This window comes from Ctenopharyngodon idella, chromosome 15, assembly GCF_019924925.1.
Source record: "Ctenopharyngodon idella isolate HZGC_01 chromosome 15, HZGC01, whole genome shotgun sequence".
Lineage (NCBI taxonomy): Eukaryota > Metazoa > Chordata > Actinopteri > Cypriniformes > Xenocyprididae > Ctenopharyngodon > Ctenopharyngodon idella.
In genome coordinates this window covers 36,354,527-36,376,080 of record NC_067234.1, presented here as the reverse complement: position 1 = coordinate 36,376,080, position 21,554 = coordinate 36,354,527, and the positions used below count along the sequence as shown (strand labels likewise).

General features: G+C 37.0%; 1 protein-coding gene across 4 annotated transcripts in view; it reads right to left on the bottom strand.

Moving 5' to 3' along the window:
* Positions 1-19,103, bottom strand: part of LOC127495155 (NACHT, LRR and PYD domains-containing protein 12-like) — a 29,774-nt gene extending 10,671 nt beyond the window's left edge. The window contains exons 1-9 of one of the 4 annotated variants that reach the window (XM_051861773.1): positions 18,900-19,102; positions 18,606-18,687; positions 18,220-18,333; positions 17,864-17,959; positions 15,219-16,946; positions 12,560-12,640; positions 11,894-12,067; positions 11,085-11,258; positions 3,022-3,195 (exon numbers count right to left, since the gene is read on the bottom strand). In XM_051861773.1, coding sequence (XP_051717733.1) covers positions 3,022-3,195; positions 11,085-11,258; positions 11,894-12,067; positions 12,560-12,640; positions 15,219-16,946; positions 17,864-17,959; positions 18,220-18,333; positions 18,606-18,655 — 2,591 coding nt within the window. In that variant the 5' untranslated portion in view covers positions 18,656-18,687; positions 18,900-19,102. Of the gene's footprint in view, positions 1-3,021; positions 3,196-11,084; positions 11,259-11,893; positions 12,068-12,559; positions 12,641-15,218; positions 16,947-17,863; positions 17,960-18,219; positions 18,334-18,605; positions 18,688-18,899 lie in introns of all 4 variants that reach the window. The other 3 variants (XM_051861775.1, XM_051861774.1, XM_051861776.1) reach the window with 3 other exon arrangements.
* Positions 19,104-21,554: the final 2,451 nt, after the last annotated feature.

The window sequence follows — 21,554 nt, the reverse complement described above, 5'->3', positions numbered from 1 at the left end:
CATCATTATTATTCAGCTGGTTTTGGATTTTTGAAACAAATTTTTTCAGTCGATATACTTCTTTATCCAGAAAGCAACCTTCACTCATTAGACTCTTAGTGCTTTCCACAAACCGTTTCAGGTCTGGGAAGAAATCAGCAATCTGTACTCCCCTCTGATTTTTTGTCACCTTCAAAAACTTCTTAATTTCATCAGCACTGTAATCATCACATTTCCATTCACTTTGTGAACAACTTGAAGTACTAGAGTCAGAAAGTTCACTTTCACTTTCAATATTATCTGTATCATTCTTTTGTTCATTTTTGCTTGTTTTGATCCTTCTTCTCTGTCTTTCTTTTTCCTTTTAAGAGGAGTTTTGAAGACAGCTTGATCCATGTCCACTTCACACAAATTTACATTATCTGGTATAGACTCCATATCTGATAAGCGATTCATTAAACTGTTTTGAGTCTCCATCAATTCTGTAACAACAGCTTCTTTAAGTAAGCTCACATTCGACCTTGATCTTCACCAGCCGAATCATCATCTTCCATGATTTCAATCATGGTTTGAACAGTTTGCTCACAAGGCACCTTGTTTGTTATGCACTTTACACTCTGTATTGGACTCATAGGTACTGACACAGACGTACCAGCAGCGCTTTCTTCGTCTTGCACCACCTTCTCATCTATCACATCTTGCTTCGTGTGTGTACCCCCATTCTCGGCCAAATGTCCGGTTTTGCCACATCCAAAACATCCAAAACACTTCATTGTATCAGTAGATACATATACAGTATAGTCAAAATCATCAAATCTGAATTTCAGATTTAAATTCAGTTCTGTTCTGTTCTCACTCAAAATCATATATGTGAATCTCCTAAAAGACACCACATGTTTGATCAACTCAGATTTGCTCCCAATCACAATCTTTTTCACCGGAGCAACCAATTTTCCAAAACGTGACAATTCTTTAACCAAAGCCTCATCTTTGATGAAAGGTGGGATATTTGACAGAATAACTTTTTTCGCAGGGGTTGAAAGAGGAAGCACAGGTGTAAAAAGGCCACGAATTACAACTCCTCTTTCTACCACATCATTGGCATTTTCTACAGTGTTCAAAATACAAACAACTGCATTACTCATCCTTGACGGTGCTAAAATGCTCTTATGTCCAACAACCTCTCTGATAGCCAAGATGCAGTCTTCCACGCTTGCAGCAGCCACCACTTTAACTCCATGGCACCGCGTTAACGAACCGAACGAGTCAACACTTTGGGCCGCCATGCCCCCAGTGAAACACTGGCGAAAAAACGCCCAAAAAACAATATGATGTTTTATCTACCAATGCAGATTAAACGTCAGAAAAAGCAATATTCATACAAGAAAAAAGTAAAGAAAAAAAGAGCCACAGCGGGCAGAAACTCACCCGAACTCACCACACACTCCTTGCACTCACTCAGCAAACGCCCACGCATGCGCACGAGAGAGAGAGAGAGAGAGAGAGAGAGAGAGAGAGAGAGAATGTGTGCGTGTGATTGTGTTTGTGTGTGTATGCATGTGCTTAATGTATTTGTAAACATTTTAAGGAACTCTTAATACTAATGTAATTAATGTCGAATAAAGGCTGTATTAAAGCAGTTAATGACATTTTTCTATTTTCCGTGACCTAATCTAAAGTGACTAATAGGGCTGGGACAATACACCTATCTCCCGAGTCAATACTATCACAATACTTGGGTGCCGATACAATATGTTTTGCGATTTGTAAGAATTGTTTTATTGTTTTGGGTTTTTTTAAAGTTTTTTTTTTTAACACTAGACCATGCGGAAAAGTTGAATAATACACTTATACAGATTGTACATGATGTGTAAGATCAGCCAATCTTTACAAAAACAATTTATCACATCTTTCAGAAGCATCATACATTACAGTACTATATTCTCTTGAATAAATGATTCAATAACAAACACATTTTTACAGTTATTTGTTACCACCTAGTGGCAAAACAATGTAAACAATACAGTCGTTATTTGAAGCACTGTTTTCAAAAGGTGATAACTATTTTGTTTACTACCGTAGACATCAGCATATTTGTATTTTATATTTGAACTATAAATCTTTATCCCAGCACTTCTATGATCATTTGAAATATTGTATTGCAGAAATAATGATACTATGAGATTAAAACAATAATAACTGTTCTCTCTGGATCAGTGGCAGCGCCAACACAGATTTGAATGTTGCGATATGATTTTGTCAAAATAGAGAGACGGATTGTCGTCATTTTGGAATATGTTTGCGTGGGTGTTTGATTCAAGATCACAGTCTTTTAAAGATTAATTGTGCAGCTCTACTGTCATACCTATAGTTTTTTTGCTTATACTCCCTCTCAGCATTGATATCTGATGCAAAGTGTCCATGAGTAGCACAAGTTTTTTTTGTGTGTGTGCATTCATTACTATATTAATATTCATGAAGTGAGACATCACTATTAAAGGATACAGCATTGCTTCCACACATCCCACCAGAACTGTTTTCGGAACAGTTTAAATCTACTTGTGGCAGTCAATATTGATAATGTGGAAGGCTGCCACAAATAAATCAATGTATGGGAAGTGCTGGGTAGTCTCACATCGCTTTCTCTCAAATTGAAATTGAAAGAGATATTGAAAGGGATATTACGTCAAGTGAAGCATAGATAATGACACATTTCGCCATCTTTTGAAGCAAAAGTCGTTAACTTCTGTCCACGTTGTCTATAAGCAAGGACTAAAATAAAGCAATTTAATTTGAGTTAATATCGATTCTGGTATAAAAAAAAATCTATTTTAAAATCGTAAACAAAAAAATCTAAATTTTCCTTTTCGGGGTAGACTCCTCACCCTTGCCTTCTACCACCGGCAGGATTTGACGGTTCAAGCACCAATAACATCTGTTGCTGAACCGCCAGATGGGGCTTACACCAAAGGATATTTTGCATGCACTATCTACATATTAATCCTTATTCACTCAGAGTCTTTATGGTAGAGATGTTCTTACCACAGTTCCTCCAGTTTACAGTGAGGATTCTCCAGTTCAGCAGAGAGCAGCTTTACTCCAGAGTCTTCTAGATTATTCCCAGACAGATTCAGTTCTCTCAGAAGTGAGGGGTTTGATCTCAGAACTGAAGCCAGAACTGCACAACTATCATCTGTGACACCACAATCACTCAACCTGTAGAGAACAATGACACACTCTTCACTCTCTCAGTTCAGACACACAGATCAAATCAAGGCTTTTTTAAAAAAAAAAAAGCACAGATCACCATGTTTGATGTGAGTTTTACCATGTTATTTGTGTGTGTTTGTGTGAGAGTGAAAGCTTATATAAAAGCTTACATAACAAATTATTTATATCACATTAAATAATATGGAAATATGATCATAGAAAAAAGATGGATGTGATGGTCATTAAGGATGAATTCTTGTTCTTGTTCTTTATGTATCGAAGTCCTGGCTGTGCTGAGATTGAGTGTGTTTAAAGTAGGGATGCACTGATACCAATACCAGTATCGGTATCGGGCCCGATACCAAGCTCGTATACTTGTACTCGTAAAAATACCAGGCAGAATTTTCCATGCACAGAGACGGCAACAGCAGAAACAATGTCAGCCTCAGGGATATGGAAATACTTCAAAATTAATGATGACAAACCACATATTGCGAACTGCGTGCAAATCGCGCTGAACGACACAGACCAGAAGCGCTCTCATGAGCACGCTCTCTCTCTCTTTCTTCCGCAGGATCCCAGTTCTCTCAGACGGCGCGCGATCAGTTCTCCTTGGGCCTGAATGGTCAAATGCACAAATAGCTGTCAAAATGTCCATTGTGTGGAGTATTTCACGTAAATACAGTCGGTTATAGCTTAAGTGGACGTAAAAAGGTGGGTGAAAAAAGGGTATATGTCAGTAGGCCTATATTATATCCATGGATTCGGTCTTAAAATGACAGTAGCCTAATTAAATATTTGTCTGTCATTAACGTTCATAAAACAACAAAAGATGTTAAATTAATGTATTTATATATATCATGAAATAATATCATATCATGGTCATATTGCCCACTTGTCCCTTATTCCACCATGAGAAATCTGGTCACCCTAGGTTGTTTACATTGGTTCACAGTGTTATGTTATAAACATTTGTTCTGTAATATTTCTTTAGCTCTTCTTGAAAGGCAGGTTAAAAAAGACTTGATGTTTGTTTTTTATTATGACTTTGGTAATTATGCCCTTTGAAGGTTATTGGACACTGTGAAATTTGTGCTTTAAGTTTGTGACAAGCACATAAAAATTATTACTTTTTTCATTGGAGTAATAATAAAGAAACCGTCCTACATTCATTAGTTTCACTGTGTTGTGGTTGGAAAACTGCCACATCACCCAAAAAAACAAACAAACAAACAAACAAAAAAAATATCAGTATCAGTATCGGTATTGGTGAGTATCAGAAAAAAATATTGGTACTCGTACTCGGTCCTTAAAAAATGGTATCGGTGCATCCCTAGTTTAAAGTAAAGAGTGTTAAATGTTGATTGTATCACTTTACTGAGGAGCAGCTCATGTGTTCTGTCATTTACAGATCAATCACTAAATCACCTCAACTTAAGAAAGAGAGATTGAACAATTGAACAGAAAAAATATTATTTTTTACACTTCATTTAAACAAATGTGATATTAACATTAATGAATGATTATAATGTTGACTCCTAATTGTTTTAATGAATGTAATTAGGGCTGTCACGATTCCTCAATTAAATTCAAGTACTCGATTTTAAAAAATCCTTGATCGCAATTTACCCATGTTGAATAACCAGCAAAATACTGTAAGTAGCGGATTCCATGTAGCGGCTGCACAATATATTAAAACCATTTAAAAACCATACTTTAGCATTGTGCTACTGTTAATTCACAAAGGCTGGGATTCAATTAAATAAATACAAGTGCATCTCAATAAGAATATCATGAAAAAGTTATTTTTTTCTGTAATTTAATTCAAAAAGTAAAACTTAAATATATTCTAGATTTATTAGACATAAAGTAAAATATTTCCAGATTTTTTGTTTTCATTTTGATGATTACAGCTTGCTGCTCATCAAAATAAAAAAAAAACAGTATGTCAAATTATTAGATTATTTAATTTCAAGTTCTATTAAATTACTATTCTCAGAGTATAAATACTGGGTTTAGGTCAGTAATCCCAACAGCAGTCATGGGGAAGTCTGCTGACTTGACAGTTGTCCAGAAGACGATTATCAAGACCCTCTACAATGAGGGTAAGCCACAGAGGGTCATTGCTGAAAGAGCTGGCTGTTCGCAGAGTGCTGTGCCAAAGCATATTCATGGAAAGTTGACTGGAAAGAAAAAGTGTGGTAGGAAAAGGTGTACAAGTGAAAGGAATGACCGCAGGCTTGAGAAGATTGTCAGGCGAAGCCGATTTAAGAACTTAGGAGAGCTTCAAAAGGAGTGGACTGAAGCTGGAGTCAGTGCATCAAGAGCCACCACACACAGACGTCTTCAGGAAATGGGCTACAACTGTCACATTCCACGTACCAAGCCACTTCTGAACCAAAGATAACGTCAGAAGCGTCTTACCTGGGCTAAGGAGAAAAAGAACTGGACTGTTGCTCAGTGGTCCAAAGTCCTCTTTTCAGATGAAAGTAAATTTAGCATTTCATTTAGAAATCAAGGTCCCAGAGTCTGGAGGAAGAGTGGAGAGGCACAGAAACCATGTTGCTTGAAGTCCAGTGTGAAGTTTCCACAGTCAGTGATGATTTGGGCTGCCATGTCATCTGCTGGTGTTGGTCCATTGTGTTTTCTGAAGTCCACAGTCAATGCAGCCATCTACCAGAAAATTTTAGAGCACTTCATGCTTCCTTCTGCTGACAAGCTTTATGGAGATGCTGATTTCATTTTCCAGCAGGACTTGGCACCTGCCCACACTGCCAAAGGTACCAAAAGCTGGTTCAATGACCATGGTGTTACTGTGCTTGATTGGCCAGCAAACTCGCCTGACCTGAAGCCCATAGAGAATCTATGGGGTATTGTCAAGAGGAAGATGAGAGACACCAGACCCAACAATGCAGATGAGCTGAAGGCTGCTATCAAAGCAACCTGGGCTTCCATTACACCTGAGCAGTGCCACAGGCTTATTGCCTCCATGCCACACCGCATTGATGCAGTAATTCATGCAAAAGGAGGCCCAACCAAGTATTGAGTGCATAGAAATTAACATACTTTTCAGAAGCCTGACATTTCTGTTTAAAATATCCTTTTTTTATTGATCTTATGAAGTATTCTAATTTATTGAGATAGTGAATTGGTGGGTTTTTGTTAAATGTGAGCCAAAATCATCACAATTAAAAGAACCAAAGACTTAAAGTGCTTCAGTCTGTGTGCACTGAATTTATTTAATACACGAGTTCCACAATTTGAGTTGAATTACTGAAATAAATTAACTTTTCCATGACATTCTAATTTATTGAGATGCACCTGTATATGCCCTGCAAATTTAATATTTCTCAGAGCTGCTATATTTCTTAGCATCTCAGAGCAGCTCCCTTCACAGTAAATGCTGCTCCACATGAACTGTTAGCATTTACATGAGTGGAGCATCTCAAATATCCATCTCTGCATATGCTGTGAGTTTGGGTTGCTTATAACGTTCATCTGAGATCACAATGTGCACCATTTCATCAGATTTGTAAGGTAAATCATTTATAGACCTATGCCAACAGGGGAGAATACGTCAATATCTTTTGAAATATACAAACTGTTCATCACAATTTCAAAATAAAAGTTTGATCTCTTAGTTTGAGTTTGCATGTATGACGTCCAAATATTCTTGTTCAAGAAATTACAGTGGCTGTAGCATTTCTGTAGTAAAGAAGTTGCCAAATATTAAAGATTAAGTTAACATTTGAATTAAATGTCATTTGGCCAATATTAAATAGGGATTTGATTTGCTGTAAAGTGGGACAACAACAATCACACCCTCAGCAGGCAATATGATTTTTTATACAATGTATATTATGTATTTTAACAGTGTTGTTTTATAAAACCATATAATTACTTTTGATACTTTATTTGAACCAAATATTTTAGCCCCATTGTTATTTTATATGTATTTTAAAAGGGTGGTTCACTGTTTTTGTTTTTCTAGGCTTGATTGTGTTTATGGGGCGCAGTTTAACATGTCTTAATGCGTTTAAAAAAAAAAAAAAACGCTGTATTTTTCATATATTTTACCTTTATTCTACACCGCTGGTTCCATTCTCACAGCATATTATCATCTCAAAAATATCGCAAAAATTAAATGCTTTGTCTCTAGTCAAGACTTAGAGAAACTTGTTCATGCTTTCATCACCAGCAGGGTGGATTATTGTAATGACTCCTCACTGGCCTTCCCAAAAAGACCATAAGACAGCTGCAGCTCGTACAGAACGCTACTGCCAGGATTCTGAGCAGAACCAGAAAAATATGAACATATCACACCAGTCCTCAGGTCCTTGCACTGGCTTCCAGTTGCATTTAGAATTGATTTTAAAGTACTGTTACTTGTTTATAAATCACTCAATGGCCTTGGACCTCAATACATTGCAGATATGCTCACAGAATATAAACCTAACAGATCACTAAGATCAATAGGATCACATCAGTTAGAAATACCAAGGGTTCGCTCTAAACAAGGAGAGTCTGCTTTTAGATATTATGCCAGCCGCAGCTGGAACCAGCTTCCTGAAGAGATCAGATGTGCTCCAACAATAGCCACATTTAAATCCAGACTCAAAACATATCTTTTTAGTTATGCATTTACTGAATGAGCACAGTGCTACGTCCAAACTGAATGCACTTTATTTTATATGTACTCTTTTAATTCCTTTTCATTTTTAACTGCTTTTAATGCATTTTATATCAATCTTTTATGCATCCTCTTTTTATTATTTCCTATGCATTTTATTTTTATTATGTTGTTTTTATTTTGTTAGGGCTGTCTGAGTGGAAGAAATAGGGAAAGGACAGCAGCAGAGCTTCACTCAGACGTAAGTGAAGAGTACCGCGGAACTGGCAGGTGGCCAGGGAGGTACATTAATTATACTAGCTTTATGATATTTATGATCATATAGTTTCGATAGTATAAGAAGTCGCTGGGAGCTGCAACGGCAGGCAGCACATCGAACGCACTCCAATACAGGGACACGAAAAGTGGCGTAGGACACAAAAGTGGTGTATCTGTGTAGAGATACCCCTACAGGGAGTGTAAAGCACTGAATAAGGTCAGATCCAGTGACACCATGAACCGGACTCTGTCTCTTCCACATCAGATAGGGGTACCCCGAACTTAGTGATTCAGGCAATTATAGTAGGGCTAATATATTCATTTCCTGTTCATTCCATTTTTATTCTTATGTATTTGTTTCCTTTTTTATGTAAAGCACTTTGAATTACCATTTTGTATGAAATGTGCTATATAAATAAACTTGCCTTGCCTCGCCTTCTCCTAAAAACACTCTGTTAAGTTCTGGTTCTATGCAGCCCCTCCCTGCGAAATATGCAATGGGCTCAGATTGGTTAGCTGGCCCAGTGTATTGTGATTCGCTGTCTGGTTGTCACGATTCACGTTGTCCGGAAACAGCACGCCCCTTACCATTACGGGCAAAAGTCGTATGTGCTTCAGTGGAAATGTAAATAATGGCGTCAATATTGCCTTATCAATTTGAGCCCGAATCAGACCCAGATAGCAGTAATGAAGAGGGTCAAGCAGAACCTCTGCAAGCACAGCTTTTAAAGGACGTTTATGAATGGTAAGTATTTTTGTTTGTATTTGTGTCAAAGTTAGATATGCTGTCACTTGTAAATGTTACTGCTGTTTATGTTAGCTTTCGATATACGGTGTTATCCTGATTAAAGCTTTACTGTAGCTGAATACATCACTGAGTAGAATCATTTTTGTAAAGGTATTGTTTAATTTATAACATGAACGAGCATGTGGGTAAACACAACATAAAAGCCGTAATGAAACAATGCTGTACACTGATAACAGAAATGCCAACAAACACCAAAAGAAACTTCTTTAACATTTTCAATATTATTATTATTATTATTATTATTATTTTGTTTATTTATTTTTTAATATATATATTGATTATACTGTGTTTGATATAATTTGATATGTAATCATTGAAACTTCCTCTCTTCTGTCTGTCCTGTGTAGCACAACCAGGTGGTTGTCATTAGGCTAATTAATTGCTGCTCAAAATGAACTCTCAATGTGTTTGTTACTCACACCCTGACGAAGGCAGATTTAGCCAAGATGAAATAAAGGCTTTTTAAAATAGTTTTTTACATGATTCGAGTGCCTTGGATTATCCATAAGTTTCCAAGTTGAATTATCCCTTGCATCCAAAGAGCACCGAGACAGAACTCACACCCCGTGCAGCACTTCTTTGGCATTGTTTTGCTTTGAGAACACCAAAAGAAGTTTGCTGGTGTGATTACATAGAAGTTTGTTGGTGTTTGTAGGCGTTGATGAATTCCCTAGGAGGAGTATATTAAAATCCAGAGCAAAATGGAGTGCGGAAGTTGTTCGGCCCGATGAGATCTATATGTGTACGGAGTTTCTTACATATATGTGCTAGTATGTAACCATGATTTCAGATTGCATTCAAGGGGGTGCCGTAGAGCCCTCCTGCCACACCTGTGTACCAGCTTTGGCCCAGCACTAATGGCCACGGATTCTGACCCGTGTGCAAATTTTCAAGAGTTTTTGAGCATGTTAAGGGCCCCAAAAGTCCACAAAACCTTGACGAAGAAGAATAATAAGAAGAAGAATGAATAATACTAAGGAAAACAATAGGGCCTTTGCCCTTTTAGGGCTTTGGCCCTAATAACCCTAAGGAAAACAACAGGGCCTTTGCCATTTCAGGGCTTGGGCCCTTATAATCCTTAGGGGAACAATAGGGCCTTCGCCCCTGTCAGGGCTTGGTCCCTAATAATCCTAAGGAAAATAATAGGGCTTTCACCCTTTCAGGGCTTTGGCCCTAATAAGTTGCCAAAAAAAATCTACTATTTCAGTCAAAAATAATTTCAGTCCTCCTTGTGTTCTTTGGTATACTTTCCTGAAGATCGAATCTTTCCCAACAGTCCTTGATTACCAATCAAGTAGGCATGAAAGTCTTTGCAAGACATGTGTTTTGAGTTGTATTGTGTACACAGATGCCCCTGCTATGTTTCCATCCATCTATTTTATGTGCATTTTGGGATATTGCATAAAAAAACACTAGATGGAAACACCAAGATGCGCATAAATTCTAAAAATGCACATAAAAAAACGTTATGCGCTCAACTTAGTCGGATACATTTTTATGCAACACAAAAACATGCGCATAAACTAAGATGGAAACACTTTTACTGAATAAATTCCATGATGTGCATTCAAAAAAGATATATGGGGCTTTGGGATGGGACGGCATAAATGGACCAACCAGCCGACCGATCTCATTGCACAGCATCTGAAATGCTGTTTTGGTCATTCTGTAATGCCTGAGCAAATTCTATCATTAAAGCGGTTCTGTATAAATCCCTCCCAGAAGCACCTCACACGATTGTGTTCACAAACACCAGGCATCTGAATGCAAGATAACATGACAGCTTTTATTGTGTTTCATCTGTGTGCTCTCAGGCACAAACAATTTATTAGTCTATATATTTGCATGTGAGAAGGAATAGGGACTGTATAAAGCAAATCCGAATCCCGGACATTTTTGGCAATTTAGAAATCCCGGCCGGACACAATTCCTCAGGTCCAAAAAGAGGACATGTCCGGGAAAAAGAGGACGTATGGTCACCCTATTTTAAAGGCCATTGTTTGCTTAGGTCTTTTCTTATTATCACAGACACATCCGATAACTCAATCATCAAAATATTCGACTGATTACCAAAATAACCGTCAGTGACAGCCCTAAATGTAATGTTTAATTCCCCTATTCCATTTTGTTACTTTATGAATAAATTAAATTATAAAATTAACAGTGACTCAGTTTCATGTGAGTCACGTATGATCTTACTCTAGTTTCTCCAGGTTACAATGAGGATTCTCCAGTACAGCAGAGAGCAGCTTCACTCCCGAGTCTCCTAGATTATTCCCAGACAGATTCAGATCTCTCAGGTGTGAGGGGTTTGATCTCAGAGCTGAAGCCAGTGCAGCACAACCTTCATTTGTGACACCACAATTACTCAACCTGTAGAGAACAATGACACTCTTCAATCTCTCAGATCAACAGAGCCTTCATTATCAAAGAGAAACCAATAACATAAGCTCGAAACACCATGTTAGATGGATCTTGGTCTGTGTCACAGAGCACAAAACATTATCATAACACACCTGCAGTCAAATTCAAGCAGGAAAAAAAATCTTAATTGTATGTTTATAATTTGTGCAGTATCTCTTTTTTTTAAACAATTCAATAGGTCAGTGAGTTTAACTATTATTCTAAGAGATTATGTCTATGTGTGAAAGAGAAAGCTTATATAAAAACTGATAACAAATAGAAACTGTATTTCACATAAAAACGTAGAAAAAATGAGTATCACCTTAATGAGAAGCTCATGTGTTCAATCATTTACATATCAATCACATGAACTCACAGCAGCAAGATAAAAAGAGTAAACGCTTCAAACTGAAAAATATGAATTCTCTTACATCATATCAGATGTGATATTAATTTGACGAATATGATCATGTTGTTTCAATAGCTTTGCTTGTAATTAATGTAATTTTCCCTGCATTTTATTCCATTTTGATGTTACTTTATAAATTATCGAAATTGCAAAATTCACAGTGACAGTTTCATGTGAGAGTCATGTATAATCTTACTCTAGTTCCTCCAGTTTACAGTGAGGATTCTCCAGTACAGCAGAGAGCAGTTTCACTCCTGAGTCTCCTAGATTATTCCCAGACAGATTCAGTCCTCTCAGGTGTGAGGGGTTTGATCTCAGAGCTGAAGCCAGAGCAGCACAACCTTCATCTGTGACACCACACTTACACAACCTATAGAAAACAATGATACACTCTTCACTCTCTCTGATCAAAACAGAACTTTTTTTTTCTTATAATTGTGTTTATAATTATATCTCTTTTTTAAAACAATTATTTTAATATGTCAGTGAGTTTTACTGTTATTGTAAAAGATTATGTTTCTATGTGAGAGAGAAAGATTATATAAAACTGATATAATGGAATACATTGAATACATCTGTTTTTTCCCTAAATATACATTTATTAACATTTAAATTAAATTAAATTAAAATTAATATATAAAAAGTCTAAATATAAATGTTTGTATACATACATTATAAATGCATATATTTGAAAATAATTTTTTCACACAAATGTCATAAAACGGTTACATAGATCACAAATCAGGTCAGATAGGTGGAGGGTTTAAAAGCTGAAGTGTGACACTCATATTTGTTAAACCATTAATTTATCATTTTTAAGTAAGAAATGTTAACAGTCATGATTGTTCTCAGTGTTACTTACACAGCTGATCTAGTTGCTGTAACCACAGGCAGCAGCTTCTGAAGAACTTCATCTGCTGTATTTTGTGCTTTCAGGGTGACACTATTTAAAATTATAAAAATAAGTTAATTATTAATGCTAATAATAACAATAATAATAATATAAATCAATAAATATTTTTTTTAATTTAACACTGCTTTATAAAAGATAAATGAAAAAAGGACCTTTTAACTTTTAGTAGCTAACTTCTAACTTTTAGTAGCTTCTAACTATAGAAGCTACTAAACATATGCAGCCAACACAGAATTGTTTTTCTTTTTCATGTCAATGTTGATGTGGCAGGTCTATTAGTCTGCATTTACACTACAACACTTAGTGCACAGATCTATTTTGACATATCAGAATTTTTTGTCTCGCCCGTTGCTATGGTTATCACTATGTCAACCGTCGCAATTTCAGGAGTGACTCACAGAACAATTTAGCGGATTCATTCCCATAATCAGACATCCCACATCTCCTGGAAGTTACAGGATTCTCCTGCATATCGATATTGGGTACTTCTCAAACGGATGGCTGCATCCTATTGAGGTTGTGTCTTTCCTAGTTTTCTAGTGAAACTCTTACTGGCTATAAGGACAGTTACACAGTCACAAACACCACACTGTACACTGCCAGACACTTTGAACAATTTTTTGGTCGCTTTGACCGGCGGAGTGAAGAGACAAGTACTCACACTTCATTACCAGAGGAAGACAACCCCATACAACTAGGCAGACTATCCACACTATGCAGAATCAATGAGAGAAAAGCAGCTGGTCCAGACAGAGTCACAGGAAGAATCCTTAAGTACTGCGCAGACCAGTTAGCTGGGATATTCACTACCATCTTTAATCTCTCACTACTACAATCCACAGTTCCCACCTGCCTCAAGTCAGTGACGGTCATCCCAGTACCAAAGAAAAGCACAGTGAACTGCCTTAATGACTATCGGCCAGTTGCCTTAACCCCCGTCATCACTGTTTGGAAAGACTCATCCTATCTCTTATTAAATCTGCAATCCCTGCCGACCTTGACCAATATCAGTTTGCTTATTGTGCAAACAGACTGACCGAAGATGCAGTCGTCACAGCTTTTCACACAGCCCTTACACACCTGGACCACAGAAAACCTATGCATGAATGCTGTTTGTGGATTTCAGTTCAGCTTTTAATAGTCATTCCCCACAAACTGGTTCAAAAATTGTACAACCTGGGATTAGGCAGATCACTGTGTATATGGATACTGGATTTTCTGAGCAATAGACCCCAGAACGTAAGGATGGGAGATCAAACATAATCTACTCTCACCCTGAACACTGGCACGCCACAGGGATGTGTTCTTAGTCCCCTCCTCTATTCCCTCTTCACCAAGTACTGTTCCACCATTCATCCTAGCAATACCATTGTCGAGTTTGCTGATGATAACACCATAGTACGACTGATAACAGACAACAACGAGACAGCCTACAGAGAGGAGATTCAGCATTTCACAGAATGGTGCTCTCAAAATAATCTGGACCTAAATATCACTAAAACCAAGGAATTGATCAGGGATTTCAGAAAATCCAAGTGCACTGAGCACTCTGCATACACAATGAGGAGGAAGAGAGGGTACAGAGCTTTACATTTCTTGGCCTACACATTTCAGTTGACTTTACTTGGTCTACATACATCTCTCATCAGGTAGGGAAGGCTCAACAGAGACTTTACTTTCTTAGGTAGCTGAGAAGGAATCACACTACTATTGCACTGTTTATGACCATTGTGTCTATCTCTGTATTTATAATTTAATTTTCATTCTATATTTATGCCCTTGTCAAGTTGTATGTCTTTGTTTTTTTTTTGTTTTTTTACATTGTATCTTTTTCAGTTGTCACTGTTACTTATATAAAATTGTTATCCTGCTAATACTGAGGAGTTGCTAAATGTGTTTCGTTGTTCCTTTTAACAATGACAAATAAAGATCTATCACCTCAGCATTAAACATTATAATGAGACGGTCTAGTAAGTGCGCATGGCTACGTCACACATTTTCTCGCCCCCACAGTCACGGCACAAAAATACTATTAAAACTTAATTTTGGAAAAATACTTTGTATTACAAATCTATATTAACTGGCTTTTTTATTAATGCAATACAGTGAATGACAGCCGTCTGTGTCTCATAGTGGCTTACATTATTGGCAGTTTAGTGTTAAGTGATTAATTTACACCAAAACAAAAGATAACATGTATGCCTTCATCTCCGAAAACATTATTTTTGTTTTACATTTCATAATGAACTCAGATGAGCTCAGTGCCGACTGAATTGGAATGTGTGCAAAGGATTGTGGGTGATTGAAGGACATGAAGGATAGACTTGATGCATCCTTCAAAATGAGCTGAATGAGGGATGCGAAATGAAGGCGGCCTTCAAAGGATCCTTGAAATTGAGACGGCCTTCAGAGGCATTTAATGATGTGGCAGCCTTATGTTATATATGCAGCCTTACTAGGACACAGCCTCTGTTTGAGAAGCACCTGCAAATTATGTACAATATCCCAGAAATCAATCTTTGCCCTATGATTGAAACACCTCTGATCTCTTTGTTTCTCTTTGTTCATAATGTTTTAGACTGCAATGATTGTACTCAATATTACTTACTGATCATTTTTGGCTCCAATTAAGCTCCTCAGGTTAAATTCATGCTTTGTCCGCTCTGAGGTCAACAAAACAAAAACTAAAGCAGACCAGTGAGATGAGGAGAGTTTCACATTACGTAATCCTCCATAGCTCATATGAGGTTGAGCTTCATTCACTAGAGAAAGATCACCCAGTTCATTCAGACAGTGAAACAGATTAACATATTTATCTGGAAAGGGATTTTCATTGATCTTTTCTTTAATATAGTCAACTGTTTTCTCATTGTTGTGAGAGCTGTTTCCTGTCTGTGTCATTAGTTCTTGTAAGAGACTCTGATTAGACTTCACTGACAGACCCAGAAGGAAACGAAGGAAAAGGTCCAGATGCCCATTTTTACTGTCTAAAGCCTCATCCACAGCTCTCTGATGGAGATCAGATAGTGAAACTTGGTCTCCATTAGTTGGGTTGGTAATCTGGTCAAACACATTGATGTTTTTGTTTATAAAGGAGAGATGCACATATAGAGCTGCTAGATGTTCCTGAATGCTCAGATGAACAAAGCAGAAGACTTTTCCCTGATACAAGCCCAACTCCTCTCTGAAGATCTGAGTGCACAATCCTGAGTACACTAATGCTTCTGTCACATCAATGCCACACTCTCTCAGGTCTTCCTCATAAAAGATCAGGTTGCCTTTCACAAGCTGCTGATAAGCCAGTTTCCCCAGTTTGAGGATCATGTCTTCATCTTTCACTTTCTTCTCATAGTCCTTCTCGTGTTTGATGTTGGTCTGAAGGATCAGGAAGTGTGTGTACATTTGAGTGAGAGTCTTGGGAATCTCTCCCCTCTCTGCTTTACTCAACATCTTCTCTAAAACAGTGGCTGAGATCCAGCAGAACACTGGGATGTGACACATAATAAAGAGGCTCCTTGATGACTTCAGGTGTGAGATGATCCTGTTGGCCAGACTCTGATCTCTGACTCTCTTCCTGAAGTATTCCTCCTTCTGTGGGTCACTGAAGCCTCGTACCTCTGTCACTCGATGGACACACTCAGAGGGGACGAGATCAGCTGCTGCTGGTCTGGAGGTGATCCAGATGAGAGCAGAGGGAAGCAGATTCCCCACAATGAGGTTCGTCAGCAGCACGTCCACTGAGGCTGATTCAGTCACATCACACAACCTCACATCGCTCTGAAAATCCAGAGACAGACGACACTCATCCAGACCATCAAAGATGAATGAAACTTTATACTTATCACTGGATATTTCCATTTCTTTTGTTTCAGGGAAAAAGACATGAAGAAGATCTGAAAGACTGAGTGTTTTGTCCTTCATCAAGTTAAGCTCTCTGAAAGGAAGTGGAAATATGAGCTGGACGTCCTGATTCTCTTTCCCTTCAGCCCAGTCCAGGATGAACTTCTGCACAGAGACTGTTTTTCCAATGCCAGCGACTCCCTTTGTCAGCACAGTTCTGATGGGTTTGTCTTGTCCAGGTAAAGGTCTAAAGATGTCACTGCATTTGATCGGTGTGTCCTCTGTTTCTGCTCTCCTGGACTGTGTCTCAATCTGTCTCACCTCATGCTCATTACTGATCTCTCCACTTTCACTCTCTGTGATGTAGAGCTCTGTGTAGATCTCATTCAGGAGTGTTGGGTTTCCCTGCTTTGATATTCCCTCATACAAACACTCAAACTTCTTTCTCAGATTTGATCTCAATGTGTTGAGGACTTCAGCAGGTTTAGAGTCATGGCTGTAAGATTAAAATGCCAGATTATTACAGTTAAGGTTATTAAGTTAATGTAAAGTAAATAGCCATTAGTGTTTCAACAGATCACAATACAGTTTTTGAGTCACAAATTGGATTATTTTTCGGATCAGCAAGAAAAAAAAATATTTTAGGGGTGAGGGTAACTTTGCTTTCCATTTATTACTTAAAGCACACTTTAAGTACTCCAATACCACAGCAAGAACTATTAGCCTAACTAATAAAGTTAAAAACTTTATTAAAGGCAAGTGAACAGTCAGTAAAAAACACAACAAAAACACAAATTACTAGCATAGATAAATACAATATAGCCTAACAAAGTTACAAATAAAGGTCTAACTGTAGTATTCATTTCAGGCACAGAAATGTAATAATTAAATGTAAAATAACACTATGTTCACTGAATAAATTTATTATAGATTAATCTTTGTTAAAGCTGTGTTTTGTAGTTTGATTAACATTAATGACATATAGACAACAGAAAATATTTATACGCTGATGTCACTTTAAGACCGAATGCACAGATCCAAAACAATGATACACATCCTTCTCGTTCTCTATTTCTTGAGACATAACCGACTGTGTTTACGAGAATTCTTGCCGAGACTGGTATTTTGACCTAATTTTTTGTATGTGTGTGTCCATCCAAGTGTAAGTAGATGCAAAAGAGGAATTGATTTGGAGTTTGTGTGGCTGTGAGCACAGATAACAGCACGCGAGTAAATTCTTTTTTGCCTCTTCTAGCGCTGGAATGTGTAAACTAGAAAGACAAAATGTTTGTTTGCTGTATTATAGGACACAGAACATCATTAGGTTTCAATTATTAATCATGTGTTTGAGTGATGTGTGATGGATAGGCACCTAAAATTAAACAACAAGAACAACAAAGTCCTACATTTTACCTCAAATCATGATTCATGCTTTCATTAAAGTCTTGTGGTTGAATCACAGGTGTGTACTTTTTCTTTTTTTTAACTGGTCTGGATAGAAGATTTGACCTTAAATCAGAATGAAGAGGGTAAAGAATCAGACACACTGATATTGATGTAATCGTGTCATTAACTGAGTAACAGAGCAACACCTTTTACAGTGTGTGAATGTATTAACAATACAATACATAGAGCTTTGCACAAGGACACAATGGAAATCATTAATAGACTGAAACTTGCAGGATTTGAACTCATTACACTGCTGTATATTATTAACAATTTCATAAAAATCAAATACTATGACCAGAACTTTTATAGAAATGTTATACCTGAGATCAGGCCGTTTGTCTCCACTCTTAAACATTGGTGGGTTCTTCATAGACCCGTCACTCTTCACAGACACACAGCTGGACTCTGGGTTTGAGCTCTTCTGCTGGACTGAACTGTAACAGAGAACAGATTCAGTTTAATCCTTTAGATTACTGTGTTCATTATTTATGAGGGGAACCATATTAATATAAACACATTCCTCTTACAAAAAGTACTTTGAGGAAATTTTATTCTTTATTCTTTTTATTTAATATTTCACGTAAGTTTTAAAACAAAAACACAGGCAAAAATAGCCAAAAAATATATATATTTCTGTAAAGTGTTTCTTGAACTGTATCTTTTTCTGTGATGTAACACAATATTTTACAGTGTTTGTTGAAAGTACCTGCATCCTGGAGAAAAATCTCCATCTCTGGATCCTTGTGAATCAGCCATGATGAAGCTGCAGTTTGATCTCCTCACTGACTCTAAATGAAACAACAACAACTCAAGCTCAGTCGAACATGTTTACTCATATGCTGTTAAACTTCTGAAGTATCACAGACATCACCAAACACAAAAGAAACCTTAAAGTGAAAGAAAATCTTTATTAAAGATTTTATATCAAACAAACAATCACTCAAAATGTCCTCCAGAGATTCATATTAATATGAGGAAGTCACCACACATGAACACTCACCTCGATCAAACTTTTACAAGATACAGCTTCTCAAATCCTCCAGCTTTAACATCATAAAGATACACGGAAATTCCTGCTTAAACCTTGATAAACCTTTCTATGATCTGTTTTTCCATATCATTTTCGTTTTTTTTTTACTGCTTAAAATGGCGACATGAGAACTCTAACTTTTACTTTCTATTTGTGACGAGAGAGAGAGAGGTAAACAGAAATGGGCGTTCACGAGAGCACGTCGACGCATGCGTGTTGTTGACACGAGAGCAGACGTTGCGTGAACGCGCGTTGGAGGTTAATATTTTGTGAATAAAGTGGTAAATTAGTTTTGTTGTTGTTGTTTCGCAAGCACTCGTGTCGCTTTGTTTGCGTTTTGTCTTTTATTTATTATTTTGTTTTTGTTTGTTTGTTTGTTCTTATTTTTTCTGTTTTTGTTTATTCTTCAATTTGCTTACTCATTTGTTCATTCTTTTGGTCTTTTGTAAGTTTTTTATTTGACCATTCTTGAATTTATTCTGCTCTTTTTCAGTTTGTTTTTAGCTGTGTAATTTATTATGTTTTTTATATGCTTTGGTGAATTTAAATTTGTTTTTCTCTCTCTTAAGTTTGTTAATTTATTCTTTCTTTAATAAAAAAAAAAAAAAAAAAAAAGAATTGTGACATAAACTTGAAAAAATCTGATAAATTAAAACCATACTGTAAAAAACATTGCAAACTTTTTAACAGTTTAATGGTTGCTTTAATTTATTTTTCCTGCACTGATAACTTTATTGAACTTTGGACCAATTTTAATTGAATTACTGGAATGGTCACAAGTCATTGAGAGGAAAGGACAGAAATTATTGGGACATATTAAATAATGAATAAATCCTGATGTTTTAATGTGATATGTCCTGTTATCTCACATCACACTCTTTCAGTCATATTTAGCTCTGTTTTATTGTTTTTATATGCTATTATGAATCACTTTTCGTTGTAGGAGGATGATCACAGATGAGTTTTATAGAATTTCTGAGATATTGCAAAGTTGAAAAATAATTCTGCAAGGCAAATAATGTAATAATGCACACAATATTATGACTGGATAAGGGAATGTGTGTAAACAGGACAGATGCAGTGAGTTTGTATCAACCCAGATCCGATACGTTTATCACAGATCATTCTGATATTGACAAGATGAAACCTAACATGAACACTGTCATAAACGTGGCTTAAGTAGGCTATACTTAAGTCAGGTTTATTATAGTTAGCTAAGGGTACGTTTACACACTGACAGATGGCAGCATTGCAGTGGCGTGCACAAGGGGGGACGCTCGAGCCCCTGCCCCTTTGATCGCGAATGTTAAAGTGCCCTTTGCAGTCGCATCGCGGTGCCCCCGCGTTCCCATTTCTCCCAACCGGAGCGTGATTTCTGCAAATTCATGCTAGCAACTTGTTACATCACATTAGAAACATGTTACAATATATTGGCAGCAACATGTTAAACCATGCTAGCAATGTGTTAATTCATGTTAGCAAATCTGATAATTCATGATAAACCTGCTAGTAATATGTTAAAACATGTTAACAATTTAATAATTCATGCTAGAAACATGCTGTACATACAATTTTTTATTTATATATTATACTAAATTTTACTGTGTGCATCAGCTAACATTGAGCAATATATATTTTAAATGCACTATTTTTTTTTTCATCAGATTGCAGTTAATCCAGGTGAATTACAGGTGCTGGTCATATAATTAGAATATCGTGGAAAAAGTTCATTTTTTTATTGTAAATTATTTTAAAAAATGAAACTTTCATATATTCTAGATTCCCTACATGTAAAGTAAAGCATTTCAAAAGTTTTTTTTTTTTTAAATTTGTTGATTAGAGCGTACAGCTAATGAAAGTCCAAAATCCAGTATCTCAAAATATTAGAATATTTACATTTGAGTTTGATTAAATGACCATCCCTACAGTATAAATTCCGGGTATCTTTTGTTCTTTGAAACCACACTAATGGGGAAGACTGCTGACTTGGCAATGGTCCAGGAGACAATCATTGACACCCTCCACAAAGAGAGTAAGTCACAGAAGGTCATTACTGAATGGGGTGGCTGTTTACAGAGTGATGTATCAAAGCATATTAAATGCAAAGTTGACTGGAAGGAAGAAATTGGGTAGGCAAAGGTGCACAAGCAACAGGGATGACCGCAAGCTTGAGAATACTGTCAAGTAAAGCCGATTCAAACACTTGGGAGAGCTTCACAATGAGTAGAATGAAGCCGGAGTCAGCGCATCAAGAGTCACCACACTCAGACATCTTCAGGAAAAGGACTACCAAGCCACTTCTGAACCAGAGACAACGTCAGAAGCATCTTACCTGGGCTAAGGAGAAAAAGAACTGGACAGTGAACAGTGGTCGAAAGTCCTCTTTTCAGATAAAAGTAAATTTTGCATTTCATGTTGAAATCATGGTCCCAGAGTCTGAAGGAAGACTGGAGAGGCACAGAATCCAAGCTGCTTGAAGTCTAGTGTGAAGTTTCTGAAGTCAGTAATGATTTGGGGGGGCCGTGACGTCTGCTGGTGTTGGTCCATTGTGTTTTATCAAGTGCAAAGTCAATGCAGCCATCTTCCAGGAGATTTTGGAGCACTTTATGCTTCCATCTGCTGACA